At 42.4% G+C, this 25276-nt stretch overlaps 1 protein-coding gene across 1 annotated transcript in view; it reads right to left on the bottom strand.

The window, feature by feature from the left end:
- Positions 1-652: 652 nt before the first annotated feature.
- The window catches only part of MTARC2 (mitochondrial amidoxime reducing component 2), a 33529-nt gene continuing 8905 nt past the window's right edge, over positions 653-25276 (bottom strand). The window contains 6 exon segments of the mRNA NM_001257477.1: positions 653-942; positions 2926-3080; positions 4621-4692; positions 4781-4842; positions 19994-20134; positions 21140-21302. Coding sequence (NP_001244406.1) covers positions 2957-3080; positions 4621-4692; positions 4781-4842; positions 19994-20134; positions 21140-21302 — 562 coding nt within the window. The 3' untranslated portion in view covers positions 653-942; positions 2926-2956.

Genomic DNA, 25276 nt, shown 5'->3' with positions numbered 1-25276 from the left:
AGGCAATCAGAAAGGGTAAGGAAAAATAAATTGCAGTGACTCAAATTCTAATATAAAGAGAGAAGCCCAGGAAGAAGACTCATAAATACCAAAGATAAAGCAGGATTGAGATTCACGTTTATTAGTTACAAAGAAACAATAAAATTGTAAGTAGGTGAATTCATCCATATACTATTTCAGTGAATATTTTTGCTTAAGATCATACCAAAGTAGTTCGTTTTTTTGTTACAAAAAAATTATTTGCATTGAAAAAAATACGTTCATGCTGTCTTCTTTGCGATCCTACCCTCAAAATTCCATCCTCTTTTAAAGGTCCTCTTCTTTATCTTACTTGGAATTCCAGGTGGTGTATCTGGCAGTTACACACAAACAGATTACTTTTATATGGCTTAACAAAGGTGTAATAGAATATTAAAACTAAGTCTATAAGAGAATTTCCATACTCAAGTACAGCCCAGATTCCATAATGCTAGAGCACATGAGTGAAAAGTCAACAGGACTCAATGGCCACGTAAAGACCAATATTAGGCATTTGTGAGTGTGGTATCATGTGTCCTGCACATCAGGTAATCCTGATAGGTAATAAAAGGAACACATTTTAAAAACATTTTTGCAGCTTTTTAGTTGATTCATTAAACTTACTTTATTCATCAAAAAGTCAGGAAGTAAAAGCATAATAGCCATGATAACATTCAAAATAGCATTTTTGATGATGTTAATTATTTTTAAAGCCTTCAGTACCTAAAATTTATACATATACCTTCATATTCCCACCTTTAATACTTTCCTTGCATTAACCTGGAGCATACACAACTTTGAAAAGTCAAAAATCGAGATTGTTTTCCAGGGTAAAAATAGTTGAAGGCTGGATAATAAGGATTTGCTGAGGTATTGCTGCCGCTGTTGTTAAGATCTCAGTCAATCCCTCCTGGGTGCTGAAGCCTGAATAAATAATAAGAATCTCTGGTTATTTGGTTATTTATCCTACTGTTCATAAATAATTCAAACTCCCACAAAACAGTCACTTATTGAGGTTATACATATAAATGTATGGTGCAGTGCTGTGCAGAAAGCATGGCCTATTAGCTCTAATTCACATCAGCTCCCAGACCGTACATCAGCTGACTTAGCTGAGCCTTTGTTTCTCATTCATAAAATGCCTATTATCATATCTATCTCACAGAGATCCTCTCACAGATAAAGATTACACAAGGCCTTCTGGGAAGCAGAGACAATTGGAAATTGAGGCTGAGTAAACCACAGATGTTCGTTGCCTCCATCCACTGCAAAACAGGATCTGGTTAGATGAGTTTGTGACCAAGTGACATGGAAAACCCTCAGTTGTTAAGGTATCTCACAGCCACTGGGCTCCCTCAGATGCAGAGAACACGTGAAAGCCCTTGGCTCACACATTGATCCAGGTCCAGTCAATCATGACTGGAACAGCAGGACACAGGATCAGTTTCACTCAAGCTAGATGGCTCAGGCTTGGGTCCACTCTTCCCAAATGGGGCTTTTAGAAATGCCAGGCACTTAGGAGCTTCACAGTTTCCTCTCTAGTATTAATACTTATTATATTTCATCAAATCCAAGATATACCAATTGTAAAATGCACCATTATTTTATGCATCACTGATTCACTGATAATTTTATGCATCACTGATATTTTTCAAAAGGCACCCTGAATGTTATAAGAAGCTGACTGATATCAGAGATGTTAGAATAGGATCTCAGAACTGATGAAATATGGTAATGGTTATGCAAATACCTAGTCATAATAGTAGTCAATAGAGGTGTAGTTCCTTTTTGCCCACTTCAAGGGAAAAGCCTGTGTCATGTTTATATCCACTATGGAACCTAAGACTGGATCATGATGGAATGATGGCAATAAAAAACATAACTAATATTTACTGAGCACTTTATTTGTGTTGCAATGCTGAAACTTTATATGAATTAATACTCAGGATAACTTGTGTTGGTTGTTTTGGTAAGTGCTATTATTCCCACTTTGCAGATAAGGGTACTGAGACTTAAAGAGAAGTTAAACATCTCATTCAACTTAGGAAGATGCTTGGATTACCAACCCAAGTCTATCTAATGCTAGATCTAGACCTTCTAAGCCACTATGTTACCCTGTCCTTGAGGACGGTCAGGTTGTGGATGTCAGGACTGCAAGGGCAAGTAACACACGTGAGAAGCTCAGGCCAGAAACAGAGAGAAGGATGGTCAAGAGTTTTGGAGATGAGGTGACCTTAAGAACTGGGTCATGGATTTTATGAGAGAACTTGCTTAAAATCTCCAACTTGAGGTCTTCTGACCAACTTTCTCATTCCTTTAATTTGGGAGTTAGGCTTTTGCCTCCAGGAGTCAGGGCTGTATTGGACACGATGAAATCAATGTGAGAACATTATTGTCTAACTCATGATTCAGGACCCAGTCACCTTGATGTACTGATTTTTTTTTTCAAATTTCAATTATACTTTAAAAATACATTTGATAAAAAGCATCCAATTTAAACATTTTCCCAAGTTGATGTTGAATAATTTAAACATTTCCTCTTCTATCTGAGACAGAAAAAATAAATACAAAACTCTTGAGAATCAGTCACCTTCATTTCCCTATTCCTTAATGATGTTCTGTAATAAGCTGTGAACATATACCTGTCTTTCTGCTGAGCCTCTTCCATCAGCATTTTACCATTAAATGGGAAATAGGGGTGGAGAAGGCTGAGGTAGGAGTACACAGATTACTGCAGGGAACAGAAATTAAGGGCATTGTCCAACTCCAAAGATCAGAATACAAAACTGCTTATTCTCTCAAGAATTAAAGCAGCATAACATTAAAAAAAAAAAAAAAAAAAACACACACACACACAAGAAAATGCAGCAATGGCTCCAAGACAGTGTATTCAGAAGCAAAGCTGACCTTTTACCATATCACCCTAGTGGATCCGTCACTACACCATCCGATACACGGGGTCACCAACTCTCAGGCTTCCAATTTTTTCCACTGAATAATAGATCCCAAAAAGCGGAGACAACTTGTATAATTCCCTCTCAGAAGGATCGCACAGGCGGTAGCTGAAACAAGCAAAAAGTCAATCATCAGACACAAGAAGGAAATAATAATCGAAATATTCTCAATAGAACTCAAGTTTGCCTTCCAATTTATTTATAAATACACAGCAAACCTTTTCTAAAATGTTGACAGAGAAGTCTGTGGACAATTAGTCAAACTGCAAATAATTCTAGCTTTTCTAGAAGTATCCTGAAAGTCTATGCAATTTCTCCATGGCTTCAGTTTCAGGCCAAAAAGAAAAAACGTATGTGTACGTATAAAATAAATACTTCGTCTATATGGGTACCTTCGACTTCACAACTCATTGAAACAAATGCCCCTGAAAACACAAAATGGAATGGCCCTGAACTCTACAAATCTTCTGTTTAGTACATTTAAGCACCATGCGTTCAACCCCCTCCCGGTTTATAAGCCCAAAGCTGTGGTTCACTGGTGAGCAAAATTTCAGACAGACATGCAGTTGTCAGGTGGGTCTGGACTACTGCAGAAGTTAGTCTTTTCCCATTGTCCTGTCTAAAAAAAACAATAAATTTCACAGCATCTTAAATAATTATCACTACATCTAATAGAATTGTAAATCTGAAAGCATCATGAAATAACCTCTTCTCTAAGCTAAACCCATTGGAAACAATCCACAAAACAGAGGAAAGAGAAACAAAATAGAATATAGCTCCAAAGAATGTTAAGCCTAAATTACTATCTTCATTGGGAACTAAAGTCAGCCAAACTTCTTTAAATAACAAAACAAGAGAAATCCTTAGCATAAAAAAAGCTCCTCAATAAAAAATCTCTGACAATTCATTACATTCATTTTTTTCTAATATTTCATTATGCGGTTTCAATTATTCTCATATTCCTTGATATTGATTCTAATGAAGGAATTTGAGTTGTAATAAACATGATTAAATAAAGTGTTTGAGGCCTAAATTTGGAAAGGCACATATAAATATTATTAAAAATTGATATGAGAGATATTAAAATTTCAAAATGTAGTATTATACAATTAAAAGTTTATCAAAGCTGGGCACGGTGGCTCATGCCTGTAATCCCAGCATGTTGGGAGGCAGGCGAATCACTGAGGCAAGGAGTTTGAGACTAGCCTGGCCAATATGGTGAAACCCTGTCTCTACTAAAAATACAATAATCACCCAGGCATGGTGGCACACACCTGTCGTCCCAGCTACTCAGGAGGCTGAGGTTGGAGAATCACTTGAACCCAGAAAGCAGAGGTTGCAGTGAGCTAAAACCAAGCCACCGCACTCCAGCCTGGGGGAAAGAATGAGATTCCTCTCAAAAAAAAAAAAAAAAAAAAAAAAAAGAGTTTATCCAAGGCACTAGAGTATCCATCCGCGAAAAGAGAGAAAGCAACAGTGCTCTCATTAACCAATAGACAAAATTCAGTCAGAAGGTACAGTGGAAGGTGCTCCAGAGAGAAAGGTCATATCTTCCCTAAAGCAGACATAGGTAGTTCTTCCCTAAACCCATAGGTAGTTCTGGGGTGGAGATAATATTTAAAATACACTGGCCGTGGTGGTATTCTACCTCTTCAGGGTGTCCAGTGGCTCTTTCCTGTCTATGACTCCAGTGTCTGGGTCCACCGTGGTCAAAATACACCTGTCATGCAATAACCAAGGGTTAGGTGATGGTTAGGAACCAATGGGTAGGCCACACCACAGTCCTGGGGTCTAGCAAGGTTCATTACCTGGGGCATGCCATTATCTTTTTCACTTCTACACTGCCAATTAGGAGTTCATCCCAGGTATCCTAAAAGAGAAAGTTATCTTTTAAATGGAGGCTTCATTAGTCTCTGAGTCTGTTTATTCTTTGGCTCATATTAAGTATGAAACTATTATAGCAGAAGAAAGCAGCACAAGGTGACACCAAGAAATATCTCCCAGAAGACTCAAAGGGAGGCAGCATACTGGCAAGCTCAGGTCCACCTCTTGACTCCCAGTCTCAAAATCCTGATTCCATCATCACAGGGATGATAGATCTTCTATACGGTGCAGTTTGCCATGAGAGTCATAAATTAACAGAAAAGTCAATGTGTGGATATACAATGAGAAATGTATAACTTGCAAGACAAGCCCACACTTTCCTTATAGCGAAGCTGCAGTGGAACCCAAGTTACAATCTGAAGGTTCTTTGAAGAGTGGGGACATCACCCAAGAGAAGGCAGTCATGATTCACACATTCAATGCTGCCACCTCCACAGACAGGCAGCCTGCTAATGGGGTCTTGATCCCACTGCCACTGACTGTGCCTTGCCTTCCCACCCTTGAATGTGGGCACCGCCAACACTTGCCTCAGGGATGAACTCAATCCTCACAACTTTGAGGGAGGCGCTATCATGAGCCCCATTTTACCCAAAGAAATGGAGAACTAGAGAGAGACAAAATTATCTCAAGGTCACACCAGAGGATGTAAAGCAGCTGGGTTTGAAAACTTTCTGATTCCGAAGGTAGGACTTTGAACCACCTAGCTTTTAACCATATATATTTTTATATGTGCACACACACATATACAGAAATATATATGAGGGATACGGAGATTGTATTATATATATAATATGATTTCTTTTTATACACACACACACACATACATATACATATATAAGGTGGTTATGTGGATTATATTGTAGGGAGGCAAAATAGCACCTCTACCCTCTTAGGGTTTTTCGGCTGGGCCTGATAATTGAATTGACATAAGACAGATCAACAGGAGAAATGTACACATATTTGTTGAATATAACCTTTATGTGGCACAGGAACCTTCATGACAAAATGAAGATGCAATTAGAGTTGAACACTTATATACAGAACTGGGCAAAGATGTGGCAGGACTAGGGTACTTAACGGAGTAGAGAGGGACAGGGAAGATGAGGATTGGTTTGACAGAGTTTGTACAGATTTCCCTCGGCCTCAACTTTCTGTCCTTGATAATAAGCATGACATTTTCCTTCTGGTACTGGGAGACACCTTTTACACAGGAATTTCATCTCCTGCTTGTAAGAAACAGAAGGAAGGGCAGAGGGATCCTCTTGCGCCTCTTTTTTTCAAGTGTCCTTAACTCAAAAAAGTCAATATGCTGGAGCGGCATGTTTGGGGGTCATGTGATCTTAACTCCTTCAATATTACATATACATATATAATATGATACATGATATGGTTTGGGTCTGTGTCCCCACCAAATCTTATGTCAGATTGTAATCCCTTTTGTTGGAGGTGGGACCTGGCGGGAGGGAATTCAGTTATGGGGGTGGATCTTTCATGAATGGTTTAGCTCCATCGCCTTGGTGCTGTTCGTTCTCGCAATAGTGAGCGAGCTCTTGAGAGATCCGGTTGCTTAAAAGTGTCTGGCACGTCCCCTTAGCTCTCTTGCTCCTGCTTCTGCCATGTAGGAAGCTGGACCCCGTTTGTTTTCCACCATGACTGGAAGCTTTCTGAGTCCTCCCCAGAAGCAGAAGCTGCTCTGTACCCTGTACAGACTGCAGAACCATGAACCTCTTTTCTTTCTTTTTTTTTTTTTTGAGGCAGAGTCTCACTCTGTTGACCAGGCTGGAGTTCAGTGATTCAATCTCGGCTCTCCGCCTCCCAGATTTAAGCGATTCAAGTGCCTCAGCCTCCTGAGCAGCTGGGCTTACAGGCACGTACCACCGCGCCCGGCTAATTTTTGTATTTTTAGTACAGATGGGGTTTTGTCATGTTGGCCAGGCTGGTCTCGAACTCCTAACCTCAGGTGATCTGCTCCCCTCGGCCTCCCAAACTGCTGGGATTACAGGGTGTAAACTACCGCGCCCAGCCTAAACCTCTTTTCTTCATAAATTATCCAGTCTCAGGTATTTTTTTATAGCAATGTGAGAACAGACTAATACATATATCCAGGCAGATTACAACTTTTTGATTTTACGATGTGTTTATTGGGAGGTAACCCCATGGTAAGTCAAGAAGCATCTGCACACACAGGAGGGGTGTATGTAGAGCTATATAAAAGTTGCAGGCCCCTCCGTGAATAGGGAGGCCATCTGTATTCTTTATCTGTAAGGCACCATGCCTGTCTCTGCTGATACCTACTGATTTAAGGTTTGAATTTCACAGAGCAATCCTCTGTCCAGGTCTCAAGGTAGGAGGCATCGGGATACGGGGCCTCACTGCTGCCTCCGTAAATCAACAGCATAGACTGTGAGTCTAAGGAATTTGGAGAAAAAATCGTCTCAAGTTAGGAACCAAAGAAACCTATTCCTACTTACCTGGCTGCTTCGCTTGTGCAGGAGGCATAAGAAGTCTGAAGTCTCTGCAGGAGGCAGAGCAGGGCGGCGGGTAGGGACTAACCCCATAACTTTTCCCCTTATACCACTGATGACTAGGCCATGTCTGGTCCTCCTTCAGCGGCAAGCCAGCCCTTCCAACCCCCTCCCGTGCCTACAGTGGTGCTTCAGCAATGCAAATGGTTCTCTAGTACCTACTGGGTCTTCAAAACTCAGAAATCTCCTACAGGGCATGACCACAGCTACAAACTGAAGTAAGGAGGTCTCCATGGATGCACTGGGTTCTAAATCGTCCTTTAGAAAACTGCTGCTTTGTGGAAATAAACGCCACGTTCCAACTAACCAGTTGAGGATAACTGTGTGTACACATCGTGGGTAAGGAATGGAATCGCCATGTCCTACTCAGGACTTATTACAAGCACTCCTAGCCAGTAACTTATTGCGCAAAACTGCAAGACAACCACAGCTGGTGGCTAACCTCCTGGCAGATCGTGACCTCCGATGGAGTGTGACCCAGGAAGGCAGCTACTGTACTGGAAAGTGAGGACTCATGGGAACGCTGGCCTAAAAGGCGGCCAGGAAGCCTGAACACCTTTCACCACACGAGGGCGCTGCGGACACAGGAATGGAAGCCGACCCAGCCGCCTTGTGCTGAAAGCACCCAGGCTCTCCAAGTATCTTCGGTTCACTTTTTGTTTTTTTCTTTCATGAGTGCTGATGAATTTAAGATTTCCAAGCCACATAACGGTGGCAATTCGGCGTCGTTATTATGATAGAAAGCAGGCACAAATTCAGTTAGTCATCTATTCTCACTGTTAGACAACCGCAAGGCCCCGTTTAGAAGAGCAAATTGTCGGGGTTCGTTAAGAATCGTCTGCAGCACCCACAGATGCCAGCTCTAGTTACTTCCTAAAATAGTAATCACCACAGATAATCATATATATTCTAACCCTAATCTGATCATTGTCAGCATTTTGGCGTAAAGCATTATTTGCAATTAAAAAAAAAAAAAAACCTATGCTAATTAAGTTTAAATGCAATTATTAATTCAGTTATTAAAAATGATACATTTTATACTATTAAAATAAATTTAATAACGCATGGAGTCAAAATTTCCATTATATTCTACTAGACATACATAACAGTGAAATAAGCTGTTTGGTAAGTTCCAGTGTTTCCTCAAAGGAAGACACACACGTGACCAACAAGCATATGAAAAAATGCTCAATATCACTGATCACTAGGGAAATGCAAATCAAAACCACAATGAGCTACCATCTCACACCAGTCAGAATGGCTATTACTAAAAAATCAAAAAATAACAGGTGCTGGCGAGGCTGTGGAGAAAAGGGAAGGTTTACATACTGTTGGTGGGAATGTAAATTGGTTCAACCACCGTGGAAAGCAATCTGGGGATTTCTCAAAGAACTTAAAACAGAAACGTCATTCAACCCAGCAATCCCATTATTGGGTATACACCCAAAGCAATACAAAGCATTCTACCACAAAGACACACGCACACGTATATTCATCACAGCACTGTTCACAACAGCAAACACATGGAATCAACCTATCAACAGTGGACTGGATAAAGAAAATGTGGTATACATACACTATGGAATACTATGCAGCCATTTAAAAAAAAAAAAAAACACGAGATTATGACCTTTGCAGCAACATACATAGAGCTGGAGGCCATTATTCTGAAAGAATTACTGCAGGAACAGAAAACCAAATACCACATGTTCTCACCTATAAATGGAGGCTAAATATTGAATACACATGGATACAAAGAAAGGAACAACAGGCCGGGCGCGGTGGCTCAAGCCTGTAATCCCAGCACTTTGGGAGGCCGAGACGGGCGGATCACGAGGTCAGGAGTTCGAGACCATCCTGGCTAACACGGTGAAACCCCGTCTCTACTAAAAAATACAAAAAAATAGCCGGGCGAGGTGGCAGGCGCCTGTAGTCCCGGCTACTCGGGAGGCTGAGGCAGGAGAATGGCATAAAAACCCGGGAGGCAGAGCTTGCAGTGAGCTGAGATCCGGCCACTGCACTCCAGCCTGGGCGACACAGCGAGACTCCGTCTCAAAAAAAAAAAAAAAAAAAAGAAAGGAACAACAGACACGCGGGCCTACTGGAGGGTGGAGGGTAGGAAGGGGTGAGAATTGAAACACTCTCGGGTACTATGCTTATTACCTGGCTGACAAAACAGCCTGTACACCAAACCCCCAGCAACACACAATTTACCTAGATAAAAAACCTGCACCCGTACCCCTGCACCTAAAACAAATGTTGGAAAGAAAAAAATAAATAAGTAAATAGGTAAAGAAAAAGATTCCAGGGTCTTCCCTAAACACAAAATCAGCTCGAGACGCTTAGTGCGCCCCCTGCTGGTAACCAAACTTTCCGCAGTCTGCCGAAATCCAGGTCCCAATGACATTTACTTAGAGCGATGGGATAAAACCATGGAGTTTCCCAGATGAAAGAAGCAAGGAAAGGAAGAGGAAAATGCAAGGAGGAGGGGGAGTACTATACATAAGGGGCTCAGCCCTGAGGAAATAATCCTGAGAATTTGCTATGAATGAATCTGTGCACATTTTGTAAATACTAAATTAAGACTAGAGGGTTTTCCATCACAAGCAGCACCCAGAGAGAGAAGTGAAATAAGGGTGGGGCGGGTGGGTGTTGTGGAACACACAAATGAGGGTGTTTGTCTGTTTGAAACCTTCATTAGAATCCATATAGGCATTTGCCAAGCAAAAAATTAGATGTATGAAACTTAAAAGGTGACTACTAACGGAGAGTCTCCCTTCCTCTTTTCCTGTCTCTCTCTCCATAAATGCATATGTATGTGTATACACACACACACACACACACACACACAGGTCTATATAGACACACAGATGCATGGCTATATCCATAGAGAGGAAGTAGATACAGATGTAGAGAATATATATCTCTACCTATATAGTCCATCTCTCTATGTATAGCCAGAGAGAGAGAGTGCAGAGTCAGGTGAAAATAGAGGCCAAGGCAAGTTCTCAAATACCAGCTGGCACAGAAGGCCAAGACCTCTGAGAGTGAGGTGGAAAGAGCCTGCATGGTCTGCCGTGGCAATGGGCGATGAAAGAAATCACTTGGAAGAGCACAGATCAGAGCAGCAGTTCAAATTAGATCCATGGCCACCAAGCCTCCGGGAGCCTGTTCCTGGAGCCTCCTGCCACCGCCGTCCAGGCCCCTTCATCTGCTTCATCTCAGTCACAGGATTGGCGCCTCCCTTTCGCTGCTCCTGGTTTTCTACGCATGTGTTTATGATATTGTGTTGTACACACAATTGTTAGAAGCAACTTTAAACTATTTTGTGATAAATCGAGGGAGTAATAAACAAGACTGTTCTGTTTCTAAATCCATAGCAATTTTTCTGACTTGGTATCAATGACTCTACATGATTATAGAAAGCTCAAAGTCACCTACTGGAGAGTCGCTAAATATGCATGGGACACATGTGCAATAATCATTATTCAGGTATTTCAAAAGGGTGTGCCCAGTCTAGACAACACGATATAACCTCGTCTCTACCGAAATTACACAAATTAGCCAGGTGTGGTGGTGTGTGCCTGTGGTCCTAGCTACTCAGGAGACTTGAGGCAGGAGGATGGCTTCAGCCTGGGAGGCAGAGGTTGCAGTGAGCCGAGATCACGTCACTGCACTCCAGCCTGGGCGACAGGGTGAGACCCTGTCTGGAAAAGAAACGAGAATGTGAGTCTATATCTATTAACACTGAATACTTTTCAAGGTGTCACTGAGTGAAAAAAGCACAAGGCACATTTTAGGTGTGTGTGTTTATGTATAACAGAGAACGATTCCATTCACATAAAAAATCTGTGTACATAGTTATGTGTACACATTTATAGCAATAAATCTGGAAGGCTCCTCACCAACACCTAAACATTGTTTTTCATAATAAATCTTGATTTTTTCTTTTGCCTTTTTTGCTTTATTTTTTATAAGAGGTATAAACCCAACAGCACATCTTAAAAATAACTTTTGTCTAGATAGTTTATCAGATTCTCTCTGACATCAAATACATGATGTCTTTTCCAACACCAATTCTGCAATTCTCTGATACCAACTGGGTGTCCAACAATTCAACCCAATTCTGACACTCACTACTAGAAACAAGTAGAGATCCCTTGGGTAAGTCCTACAAGACTGCCCCCCATCCCAGATGCCAGCCAAGTGCAGGCCAACCATGCTTCTCACCAACCGGCTATAAATTGAGGGTTCCCACAACCCCCTCCTAAGGTTTGACAAGTTTCTAGAATGACTCCCAGAACTCAAAAAAGGCTTTACTGTTGTTCCTGACTTATTATAAAGGATGCAACTCAGGAACAGCCCAGTGGAAACGCTGTCTAGGGCAAGGGATGGGGACGGGGGCTCTCTGAGTTTTCATGCCCTCTCTGGGTGCACCACCTTCCTAGAACTTCAATGTGTTCTCCAACTTGGAAGCTCTCCAAACCCCATCTTTCAGGGGTTTTTGGAAGTTTTATTTCATGTAAATGATTGGCAAAATCATTGGCCATTGGTAACCAAACTCAACCTCCAGCCCCTCTCCCTTCCCCTGAGGTTAGGGCTGGGTAGGGCTGAAAGTCCCAACCCTCTAATCATGGCTTAGTCTTTCTGAGAACTAGCTCCCATACCAAAGCTGTCTAGGGACACCCCTCTTTCCCCAAGAGTCATCTCACTAGCATAAAGTCAGGTGTGATTGAAAGGGGCTTGCTGTGAATGACAAAAGAAACTCCTCTCACCCCTGTCACTCAGGAAATTCCAAGGGCTTAGGAGCTCGTGCCAGGAACCAGAGACAAAGACCAAATATATACTTCCTATTACACCAGAGTTAAATGATCTCAAACCAAAAGTTATTTTTTTCTATTCTTAAGACATACAAGCTGGCCGGGCGCGGTGGCTCAAGCTTGTAATCCCAGCACTTTGGGAGGCCAAGACGGGCGGATCACGAGGTCAGGAGATCAAGACCATCCTGGTTAACACGGTGAAACCCCGTCTCTACCAAAAAAAGACAAAAAACTAGCCGGGCGAGGTGGCGGGCGCCTGTAGTCCCAGCTACTCGGGAGGCTGAGGCAGGAGAATGGCGGGACCCGGAAGGCGGAGCTTGCAGTGAGCTGAGATCCGGCCACCACACTCCAGCCTGGGCAACAGAGCGAGACTCCGTCTCAAAAAAAAAAAAAAAAAAAAAAGACATACAAGCTAATGAATATTCCTTAATGTCATATTTCAAAATTTAATCACTCTTCTTACAAAGAAAGACCATGCCATGGTTCCTGCATTTGGATCCAGTTCATATCAAGCAAGTCTTCAGCATCCACTGCCCCCAAACACACACACACCCATGCACACGCACACACACACACACACACACGCACACACACACACGCCCTATCCAGAGTGCCTCTTTCTCACTGGGATCCTGCAAGTCTGATGTCCTGACCTCAGCTGCAGCCCTCTACCTACTGAAGCCTTGATCCCACTTGGCCCTGAGACCCTTGCAGGCAGACACAGTGAGGTCGTCTCTGTTGTCTTAGCATCTATCTCAGAGATTAGCACTAAGGAAACAAACATTTGCTGCAAATATGAATATTTCAGAATTTGGGGACTAAGACAGGATGCCATACACTAAGAATTACCAACTTAAATAAGACATTACTTTTCACTTAACAAATTAGTAAAAATTATAGCGATGTCAGCAAGAGGACAATGAAAAGGGCACGTTTATGCTCACCTTGAGGGAATATAAATTGGTACAAGGTTTCTGGAAAGCAATTTGGCAATATATACAGAGAGCCTTTAAAATGCTGCATTAGCATTTCCTAAGAATACTTTTGGAAATGTAGATACCGACCATTTTACAAAGCTGCTCATTATTTATGTAAGAGAAAATGGAAAACAACCTAAATGCTCAATCCTAAGGGAATGGTTAAACAAGTTATTGCAGAGTCAGTCACAGAATGGACTCATATGGAACCACTGGAACCACGCGAATGAAGGGTTTGCAAAGACAGCTGATTGCCATATGCCATTAAATGAAAATGGTGGAATTTAATACTATTTATACAATATCGCATAAACCATACAGGAAACACAACAAAATGTTACCACAGACCACATTTTAATAGTACGATGATGAAGAATTTTTTAATTTCACTTTAAGCTCTGGGATACATGTGCAGAATGCACAGGTTTGTTACATAGGTGTACCCGTGCCATGGTGGTCTGCTGCACCTGTCAACCCATCATCTAGGTTTTAAGCCCCGCATGCATTCCGTATTTGTCCTATTGCTCTCCCACCCCTTAACCCCCACCCGCCGAGAGGCCCTGGTGTGTGTTGCTCCCCAGTGAGGAATTTTTATGTGTTTCTTCAATCTCTACTGTGTTTTTCAAGCTGTGCAAAGAAGATGAATTACTTTTAAAAATGTCTTTTATAATCAGAAAAAAATTAACTATCTGAAAAGTTTCTTGAAATTCGTCATTAAAATGTTTTCCACACCCCTGGTTCCAGACTCCCTGGGCTTTCTCATGACCCCATGTTTGAACGGCACTGTGTGGAGACCCAGTGTGCTTTATCCTTCAAGGATAAGTATCCTCACATTACACAATAGCTGGTGTATGCTCCTATGGAATCGCATGAGACACATTTCTGTAAACCAATAATGTGCCTGGACTGCTTTTCAGCACGCTTAGGCATATTAAATGTGCCTGGAGGCATCTGCTGTTTGGGACACTTGGACCTGGAAAATCCTAGCAGAAGAGAAAGACAGAAGCCTAAGGCTTTTTTTTTTTTTTTTCTTTGAGACAGAGTCTCACTCTGTCGCCCAGGCTAAAGTGCAATGGCACGATCTTGGCTCACTGCAACCTCTGCCTCCCAGGTTCAAGCAATTCTCCTGCCTCAGCCTCCCAAGTAGCTGGGATTACAGGCATCCACCACCATGCCCAGCTAATTTTTGTATTTTTAATATAGATTGGGGTTTCACCATAGTTGTCAGGCTAGTCTCGAACTCCTGACCTCAGGTGATCTGACTGCCTCGGCCTCCCAAAGTGCTGGGATTATAGGCGTGAGCCATGGTGACTGGACTGCCTAAGGCTTTTTTAGAAGCTGGCTTCTGTTCTCTGGAGACCACCTACTCTTAAAAACACCAGCAACAGGCTACAAAAAGGGAATCAGAGCTCGAGATGTGGCTGTGTTGCTCTGAAGTGTATTCACTGGTTGGGACATTCTGCAGGGCTGATGTGGGTCTGTGTGTTCCACTCACATAGCAGTTTCCTCTCAGGGGAGGTTATGGCCACGAGAATTTTAGTGGCTAATGGACATCACACATCCTAGTCTCCCACTCCGGGCTTGACTGGGTGTCCCACATGACCAACAGCGGAGGTTGGGAGGGGCAGCTACCAATTGAATTGCCAAAGGCAGTAGCCTGGGCTGTGCTGGATTGCTTTTCAGCACGCTAAGTCCATGCAGTGACTCACAGTCCTCCAGAGGACAGCGAGAGAAAGGTATGGGGGGGTCATGGTCTCTGAGATCACTCCTGCCTACCTCCACTCTGCCATGTCTACTCCAACATCTGTATTTGAAGGGCTTGTCTCTGGGGTAGCATTGTAAAGTGAATGACCACTCCTTACAAGTGATTGATAAGTGTGAGTTCATGTATCACACACACTCGAGGGGAATACCATGAACTACCGTCACTGAAGACACACTTCCTCTTTGTTCTGAAATATAATGTATTTAGAGTAGATGAGACCTGATAAACACAATTCAATGGCCAAATTCTTGCCTCGAATTCAGTTCAACAAGGTCTCACACAAAGCCTTGTTCACTCAGGACCAGGAATAAACTAGAAAAAGCATGGTGAAGGAAATCTCGAGAAATAGACTTTAAGAGACTGTTAATATTAAGCAAGCTCACTTACAAAAAAGCTAGAACACAGCATGTGCAATATGAGTTTTTTTTGTTTGTTTTGTTTTTGTTTTTGTTTTGTGAGACGGAGTCTTGATCTGTCACCCAGGCTGGAGTGCAGTGGCGCGATCTCGGCTCACTGCAAGCTCTGCCTCCCGGATTCACGCCATTCTCCTGCCTCAGCCTCCCGAGTAGCTGAGACTACAGGCGCCCGCCACCATGCCTAGCTAATTTTTTTTTATTATTATTTTTTTATTTTTAGTAAAGGTGGAGTTTCACGGTGTTAGTCAAGATGGTCTCGATCTCCTGACCTAATGATCCGCCCGCCCAAAAAAAAAAAAAAAAAAGCCAATGCAGTGGTTCTATCAGAGAGGGGGTTCTGAGAGACATTTGTGATAAAGTGCCTTTACCGACCACACACACACACACACACACACACAGAAAGAGAGAGAGAGAGAGAAGAAAGTGCCCAGGGAATTAAACAACTTGAGCGCTGCAAAGAGCCTTTAAAGTCCCTTGGTAGAACCTGTTAACTTTAAGATCAGAAAATCATGCTCAGGGAGGTTAAGGCCAAGCTCATGATGATTTAAGGGCCACGCTGGTCTCCAGGCACATCTGTAACTCCTGCCAGTTACGACTTTGTTCCCCAGGAAAACCCTAGCCCAGAGGTTCCCACCACTGGCTGCACACTAGAAACCCCAGGGGAGCTTCAAAAGCTCCCTCTGCCCAAGCTGCACCTGAGATGGAGCCACTAGTGTTGTTTAAGGTTGTCTGGTGGCCCGATGTGCAGCCAGAGGGAGACCCACGGGCCCAGGCAGATCTCACTGCATATCTGCTCTTAATCTGTCTTCCGCTGACTGCCTTAGCTGCGGACTTTCCAGTGGTGTCTCGCTTACTCACTGGGTGTAGTCATGAAGAAAGCTGTGTGAGGCTGTGTGGAAGGTACCCCCAGAAGCATCTCCTCCTTCTCCTTGATGAGAAAGAGGCGAAAGCCCTGTAGTACTTGGCTGTGCCGTCTTCCACTCCCTCTTGCCCAACTCCTAAAAGCCCCTCTGGAAAATATTTCAAATGACTCAGGTGTAATCAAAACAGCAAATGTAGAAGGAGATCTCCTTAAGTAAAGGAGTTCTGTTGGCAAATTCTTCAGAAATGTGAATGTATTCCTACTCCATCCACTCCTGATCTCTATCCTCCTGTTTTAATCATTGGTGCTTTTCCTAATCAAGGCAAACCTATCCAAGACTCCTGCTGAGGTCCGCTAACCATAGATGCATGTCAGGAGCTCCCCAGATGAGGACATGGAACTTTTACCTTGAAAGGCATGCCACAAACGTCCGCAGGGAGGGGACACCTGCATTCCCCAGGCCCCTGCTTGGTTCTTTTCGTTAAGAAAGAAAAATGACTTTCAGACACTTTCAGCTTGCTTCTAACAGAGATAATGAACATGAAATTCAGGCTAATCTTCATTATGCCAAAGCTGATACCTGTTCTTCTTCTCTGTTTTTTCTACTGAGCACAATTGTCCTGCTTCTTTCAGAGGGCAGCCCATGACACCCATGACCCCAGCCCACCCACAGTGACTGGGGCCCAATACAGGTTTGCCAAATGACCTGAAAATGACTTTAACAAGGTTGCAGAGCTGATATTCATGGACTTTTGATAGCCAGCCAGAGTGCAAGTCCTCACTTGGCCACACACTGGCTATGCAACCTCGAGAGCAAGTGACTCAACTCCTCTGAGGCTCAGTTTCCTCATCTGAAAAAGAAGGATCAAAACATGACCCGCCTCAATGGCTATCAAACATTTTCCACCATGGCCCACAGTAAAAATTACATTTTACATTGTTTCCTAATACTCTCTCATGTGTACACATGAGAGAGTTTTGCAAGACAATTCTTAACCCTTCTATATATAGTTTACTCTGATATCTTTTATTCCATCCTATTCTTCTTTTAAAAGTGTTAGTCAGGACCTACTACACTGATATTAGAACCCAATAATGGGTTGTGACCCACAGTCTGGAAAGGGAACTAGAATTAAATGTGATAATGCATGTAAAGGGTCTGGCACGGTGCCTGCGACCTAGTAAGTGTTCAATAGCAATGAGTCATGATTCTTCCTGTTATTTTTGTATATTGTTATCATTACTGCTGCTTCAAGAAATCCCTGAAGCCTGGTAGAGACTGCTGTTCTTATGCCAGAAAAGAGACTCGTTATCTCATATCCTAACCCATCCAAACTCAGGTTCTGTGGACTGAAAAGTCTAGTGATCATGATTTACAAAAACTGTGTTTACAAAAACTGTGTTTACAAAAACAGCTGGAAAGGGTAAGACTGGGAGGACCCAATCCACACAGCCAGTACGCAGTGAGGCTCAGAGTCCAACCACAGCTGTCCAGCTTCAAAATCTCCCTCTCTGGAAGTTTCCTGGAGAAGCACTTCCTGAGTGAAAGATAACACACTAAGAGTTTTCTGCAAGCTTCTCCACAATTCTTTCATAATGTGGAGTGAGGACTGATACAAACAAGACATTCCATTAAAAACATCAAGTTTAGCTCATCAGGACAGTGAGCAAAGTTCAGTAAACACTGACCCCACAATGGCCAACTACAGAGATAGGAAGCATTGGTCGATTTTATTATTTCTAAACTTCGTCGTGCTGCATTCCCAGAACTCAAGCACACCACACTGACCCAAGGAAGCAGCCTTCCAAAAATTGCTTAACATTCTCAGCTACATGGACAAAGTACAGAGTACTTTAGGCCACAAACAGTAAATGTTACACAATACATTCTCCTATTACTCTGTGTTTTTGCAGTAAATGATGGCCTGAATTTCATGTTGAGGTTTGCTAATTTTTAATGATTAATTGGCATATTAAATATGTACAGGTTCTATCATTTTACATGAATATTTAACAGAGTCCTACTCATTGAAAGAGTTACAGTTTTGTGAGGTACCAGGTAGACAGGTTAATGCCTTAGGCCTTTAACTAATGGGCTTCCTAATTTAAGGAAGAATACATCAGCAACATTAGCATCATTTAATAAGAATGATTTTTTTTATGCGCATGGCCAGAGGACTGTTTCAGAAAAATCAGAGTATTCTATCTTATTTGCTATTTCTGTAAGCCCATCATAGTGCAGGAATAAAATGACAAATGGACTTGGAGGCACAAATTCATTTAAGAGTTTATTTTTCTCACTTTTAATTAATTATTTTTTTGTAAATGTGGGGTTTCACCTTGTTGCCCAGGCTGGTCTCAAACTCCTGGACTCTCACACAACCTGCCCGCCTTGGCCTCCCAAAGTTCTAGGCCACGCCTGGCCTGTTTTTGTTTGTACTTTTATTTTCAGTTTATTATTAAAAAAAAGAAGAAGAAGAAGAAGAAGAAGACTCCACTCTGCCTAAGAAAGCAGGATTAGGTTTTCATTAGCCTTAGGTTAAGTTTGACAAGTTATAGGAGAACAAAAATTAGAGGTTGGCAAGGTACAGGAAAGCAAAAACGCTTCAGCCAAGGACAAGAGTGTCTTTTTTTCTTATTTCCTTGGCTCAAGATCTTAAACTAAAATTAATACCAAAATAATCTGTTCTTTAGTGGAAACAAATCAAGAAACATTTTATTCCCTAAAAGAAAGTTTCTCAGAAAATAATGGAAGAATTACAGGATTCCTGTGGAAAAACTGTTGCTTCATGGACTAATTTCTATTCCCCGAACTATTTCCATTCCAATCTTCAGTAACATACGTTCTTAAAACAGAGCATGAATTTCATTTGTTGTACAGATGCTGGAGTTACAAGTTTTGTGTTCTAATGCCAGCCACCATTTACCTGCTAGGCAAAGTGTATAACACCTCTGAGCTTCATTTTCCTTATAAAAAGGAGACAGTAACACAAATTTCACAGGGTTATTGTAAAGATCAAATAAAGTAATTTATCTCAAATGTTTATTTAGCTTAATGCCTAGCACCCAGTAAACACCCAATAAATGGTATTTGTCACTGAACTTCCACTACTCGGAAAGTTTAGCTTACCCCTCAGGCTTAATATGATGGCTAATGCTTCTTATTATAAAGCAACACCCAGCTATATGTATATTACGTACAGAGTTCAAGGTTTCTACTGGGTTCTGATGCAGTTTTCCCTTAAGACCACAAAGGTGTGTCCTTGAAAAGGGTGGAAATTTCTGGCTCCAACCCCATAAAAGAGCATGTACATGCCGTGGGAGAGAACTCGGGCCACAGCATGGTATGTCTCCAGGGGCAGATTGCCTGTGTCCTCTTGGTCTGCACTTTGGGGCATGGGGCTTCTAAAGGTCTCAAATCTTTGAGAGCACTGCTGAGTGATAGAGAAGTGGAAAATGGCTTTATCTTTCTCCTTTATCTTTGCTTCCCTCAGTTATCTCTGAGCTATGATTACATATTCCAACCTCAGACTTGCTACGATTTCAAGTTTTGACTGTTTGCTTTGGGGCCCAAGCATTAACGGGTGAGAGCAACGTGCCCCCGCAAGGCCGAGGTCGGCGCGTTGATGGCACAAGCAATGAGTGATGGCAGCAGCAATGAATGAACGACTCGACCTTGGCGGATCTGAGTTGGCTCTGGCTACAGCAGAGTTACCTTAGCACCACGAGCAGCATATCTGAGCACGATGCACAAAAGCAGTGGGTCACTTACCTCCTCAAAAGCATCGCAGCCGGTCACCACGATATTTGGCCTGAAATTCTCCATTTTCATTTTCTTCTCTATCCTGGTATTCAGATCTACCAGGGAGGCATCTGTCATGATCAGGAGCGGGCTGCAGTCTGGGTAGGCCACCTTGCCAAGAACACAGGATAGTCAGGCCCCCCCCACTCCACAAAATGGCCTAGACCAACTGCAAAGCTAAGTAATGTCCAGAAGCAAAATCACTTCAGTGCAGAAGAGGGGAGCGCGGTGTTCAGGAAGGAGAGAGACGTGACTTTGGGCTTGCAAGTGGCCAGGAACTGGAGCAGTCCATGTCCATACACAGGAACAGGGCTGCAGCCAGGGCCAGCTCTGGGCCAATGTCACCCACCACGCTTCCTCTTCCTGGGTTCCCACTCCCACTCCAGCAGCGACCCCTTCCCACATCATCCTCAAACAGCGAGGACCTACTGCCAATCAGCTATACTCCAGTAATAATTTCCTCAACAACACCATTCACTCACTAAGCATTTACCGAGCACTACCAGGCACTGTTCTAGTAGGGAAACAGCAGTAAAGAAAGCAGATAAAAACCCCTGCCCTCAAGGAGCTTGTAGTTTAGGGGCTACTGAGGGAAACTCCCTGAGGTCCTTGTATTTTAAACCTTAGCTCATGGCAGAATCAGAGGCTTTGGTCTTTGGCTCAGGGGACAGTTTTCCTTACGGGGAGGCGCCTTGCCAGCACCTGAAATAAGCACACCTCACAGATTGTGAGGGGCAGGTCAGAACAAAGCCTGCTCCTGTAATTCCAGGAAACTTGGATTTAGTCCCGAACAAACTTCTCACTTTTGTTTCTCCAGCCAGTTTTCTCTTGCATCTCCATCTACCTGGGAGTCACCCCGGCTCCCCGCTCCACAATATCTCTCATATTCAATCCTCCATATACCCTAGAGATCCCACTTTTGAGACATCTCTCATATCCACCTTCTTTTCCATCCCCCGGTACCTCTGCCCAGGCTGTGCCCTCATTATCACTCACCAAGGCCATTATCATATTTTGTTAACTGAGGTCCCAAGAGAGGCTCTTTGCCGACCGTGAAGGAAGTCAGAAAGAGAAGGGTGACTAGTAGGAGTGAAGGTAAACTCTCTGTAAGCTCACCTGGTAATTCTGATCAAGAGTAGGGAGAAGTTTTCTTGAGGTTCTTCCCTTCATGTTTGTCTCAAATTGAACCAATCTATACACTTCTGTTTTCAAGAAGTTGGTGAACCACTGAGCTGCCTCATTGCCACAGTCTCTGCCTTTAATGTCAAGGCCAAATATCCTGGAAAGGTCACAAAAGAACACCAGGTGACTTACTTATTTTCAATACACTGAGGGATGGTGTCAAAAATGAACAGCTGGACTGTTGGGACCTGACCAGCCCAGAGGGCTGTTAAGTGTTCCTTGGGTCAAAGCTGAGCAAAAGCACAGGAGAAAGGAGTAGAATGTGCTCTGGGGAAGAGCTACCCAAACCTTAATGTATGTGCAAATCCTCCAGGATCTTATTTGGATGCAGATTCTGGTTCAGTAAGTCTGGGTTGGAGTCTGAGATTCTACATTCCCAACAAGCTTCTGGATACCTAAGCTGCAGTGTCCATGAACACAAGGATTTAGGACACTTTCACAAGAGGAGAGGGGTTGTCCTGTGGCAGATGTACCCTGAGCTTAGAATCCAACAGACCTGGGTCAAATTGGAACTCGGCCATTCTCTAGTTCTGTGGCCATAAGCAAATCATTTAACTTCTCTGATCTGTCTCCAGTTGTAAATTGGAGAAAATTATATGGTATCTACCTATGTCACTTGGTGGCAACAGATAACTTTACATAACACAGTGGCCCTCAAGGTTTTCTTGCTTAAATTCCCCAAAGGAGTTTTAAAAAGCTATGGACCCTTCACAGAACTATAAGTTGACAGGTAAACTTTTTCATCATAAGTTTAATTTGTTCTGAACGATATCATTTCCACTGAATTTTAAACATTGACATTTAAAATAAAATGATTGCAGTATGCTTTTAAAAGTATGTAATGAGATCTAAAGGCCATGTTGGTTTGATATCCACCATTATCCATTTAAACATTTTTGTGTTATTCCTCTTTTTATTCATGAACACATATGCATATTATTTTATTTATGTAACTTTATCCTAATATATTTTTATGGCTATCAATCACTTACTGTATTTCTTTTGAAGCAATTAAATTTGCTTTGTTTCTTAAGCTTTCAAGTGTGAAGAAATGTTTTCAGGATTGAGTTATCATTACAATTATGATTTATATATCATAACAAAATAGATATGCTATATATTTTGATAATTACTGAACATTAAAAATCAGATTTTATTGGAAATTAAATGCTTAATGAACCCTATAGAGCATCCATAAAACTCTGAATGAATCTCACATATTGCTAGAATAAGACAAGGTTCAGTATTAATTTTAAATCTTTCCTTTAAATAAGCCCTGAGGAATTTTTCACACAAATAAAGAGACAGAAATGGGAGTTATAGTAATTTCACTTATTCCTTGATCCTCTAGGCAATGTATGTCACATAGCGATTTGTCATCAACAAGTATTTTTCATGATTTATCAGCAACAATTTGATTGGAGGCCTCTTCATTTTCATGTAAGACAAAGAGTTGGAACCACTGATTTGTACAACAAGTTTACCCTGTCATTAACATCACCCTCTTTATCAACACCAGCATTTTTCATTGTTTGGGACCCTGTATGATTTTCCCTCCACGGACAATGCCCCTAGTAAGACGTGGGGTGGACAGACAAAAGCCTTTCCTCTGTACAAAGAGGAAAGGTTTATGGTGAGACAGAAGAACTTGACGGCTGTAGATATGATTCACAGGATCTGGAAATTGATTCCCCTACCCTCATCTACCATGGGAAGGGCTTGCCCCTCCCCGTGGGAAGGCTCACACCAGTGTGAAGACTCCTGAGGCAATGCACGTGAAGGAATTCAATATGGACACCTGAGGTGCTCCCAGTTAGATGAACCCCTGTATACCTTGCCACTCACAATCCTGGTCTGAGGGTAGAGACTCCCTACCCTCTTACCTCCTCTCCCATCTACTGTCAAATCTCAATGCTGCTCCTTTCACATTGCTTGGGCCTATTCCTTCTCTCTAAACTCCCTTCTTGAAGCCACTGTTTCACCTCTGATTAATTCTTGGCTCTACGGACATCTCATGATCCTCTCCTGGCCTTCTGTCTTTCCCCTAAAACTGATTCCATCCCACTGTTCAGCAGTTCCCTAAGTATATGCTCCTCGATGGAGCTCTTCCCTTATCCCCTTAGCACAGCACTTGTACGTAAGTGCACACGTATTACCCACAGCATCCACCCACCTGGGGAAGCTTATGGGTGGCACTTTGAAAAGTAGAAAAGCCGCCAACAGGGCAAAGGAATATTGATCAACCAGGATCCCTTCCCCCCCCATGGAAGGCATCCCTCCACCGGCCCTGTCTCCCATCCCTGCACCGGCTGGTATCGTTCCCTCTGCCATGCCATCTTCTCCAATTCTTGCAGAATTTTCTGCAGAATACATTCTCTTCTACATTTTGACACAAAATGTCTCATCAGCAACATTCCACAGAAAAAAACTGACCCTTGCTCTGTGGGTTCAATAAAACTTCATGAGTAAGCAATCTCTTAACTCACAAATCAAAAGCAACTCACTAAAAATTATGTAAGAGGGCATAAAAATTTGAATAGACTCTTACAAAGAAAATCCAGATACTTTTACTGGCAGGTTCTACTAATAATTAAAGAATAAATAATACCAATCTTACACAGCAAACAAAAAATGTGTTTTTAAGACTTGCCATGTAAAAGTGGAAGAAAGGAGTAAATGTTTAGTACTAAATCTAACACAGGATTTTACTAAATGTAAAATCCCATTACAGATAAAATTGTAAAACTTTATTAAAGAGATAAAATAAGACATAAAGAAGTGAAGAAAAATAATATTTATAGATAAGGTGGATTAATACAATAAAGATAATAGCTATTTAAGAGCTAATATCTAGTTAAGTGCTTACTGTGTACCAGGTCCTCTTGCAGGTGCTTTAATACACACACACACACACACCCCCCAGACGCATATACATATTTTCACATCAATTTTCTCTAAATTGAGCCAAAAATTCAATATAGGGTTGAAGTCATGTCTTACTTCCCCTTACTTAAAAGGAAACATTAGCGTCACCTTTTAAGACAATAATCAGGCTGGGGATGCTGGCTCACGCCTGTAATCCCAGCATTTTCGGAGGCCAAGGCAGGTGGATCCCTTGAGGTCAGGAGTTCAAGAACAGCCTGGCTAACATGGTAAAACCCCACTTCTACTAAAATACAAAAATTATCCCGGTGTGGTGGTGCCTGCCTGTAGTCCCAGCTACTCAGGAGGCTGAGGCAGGAGAATCACTTGAGCCCAGGAGTTGGAGGTTGCAGTGAGCCGAGATCGTGCCATCACACTCCAGCCTGGGCAACAAGAGTGAAACTCCATTTCAAAAAAAAAAAAAGACACTAATTATTCATAAATCCTTGTGATAATCAAGAAGCCATACTGGTCTATAATTAGTCTAAAAAAACTTCACACAAGGTGAACAGGGAAAGCTGATTCAAAACACTAACAGTGAAAGTTCAAAATAAAATAAGTGGCGAGGCGCAGTGGCTCATGCCTGTACTCCCAGCACTTTGGGAAGCTGAGAGGGGTGGATAACGAGGTAAGGAGATCGAGACCATCATAGCCAACATGGTGAAACTCCGTCTCTGCTAAAAATACAAAAATTAGTCTGTGTGGTGGTAGGCGCCTGTAGTCCCAGCTACCCAGGAGGCTGAGACAGGAGAATTGCTTGAACCCGGGAGGCAGATGTTGCAGTGAGTTGAGATGGCGCCACTTCACTCCAGCCTGGGCGACAGAACAAGACTCCGTCTCAAAAAAAAAAAATTAATACAATAAAATAAGTGTAGAATAATATAAAATTCATGACACTTCATTCAGCCTTGTCCAAATAGCTGTGAAGGGACTTCCTTTTCTTTTTACTAACTTGAGGTTGTTAGTTTATGTTATTTGATTCTGAGCTCTGGTGGGCTGGCTGTGGTAATCACTCTGTCACTTACCACCTGTTAGGGGTCAAATGTTTGTGTCTCCCCAAAGTTCCTTCGTTGACACCCTCAGCCCCAATGTGGGGCCTATGGGAGGTAATTGGGTTTAGATGAGGTGCAGCCCTCATGCTGGGATTTG

The sequence above is a fragment of the Macaca mulatta genome, chromosome 1, assembly GCF_049350105.2.
Source record: "Macaca mulatta isolate MMU2019108-1 chromosome 1, T2T-MMU8v2.0, whole genome shotgun sequence".
NCBI lineage: Eukaryota > Metazoa > Chordata > Mammalia > Primates > Cercopithecidae > Macaca > Macaca mulatta.
This window is presented reverse-complemented; position numbering and strand designations above follow the sequence as displayed.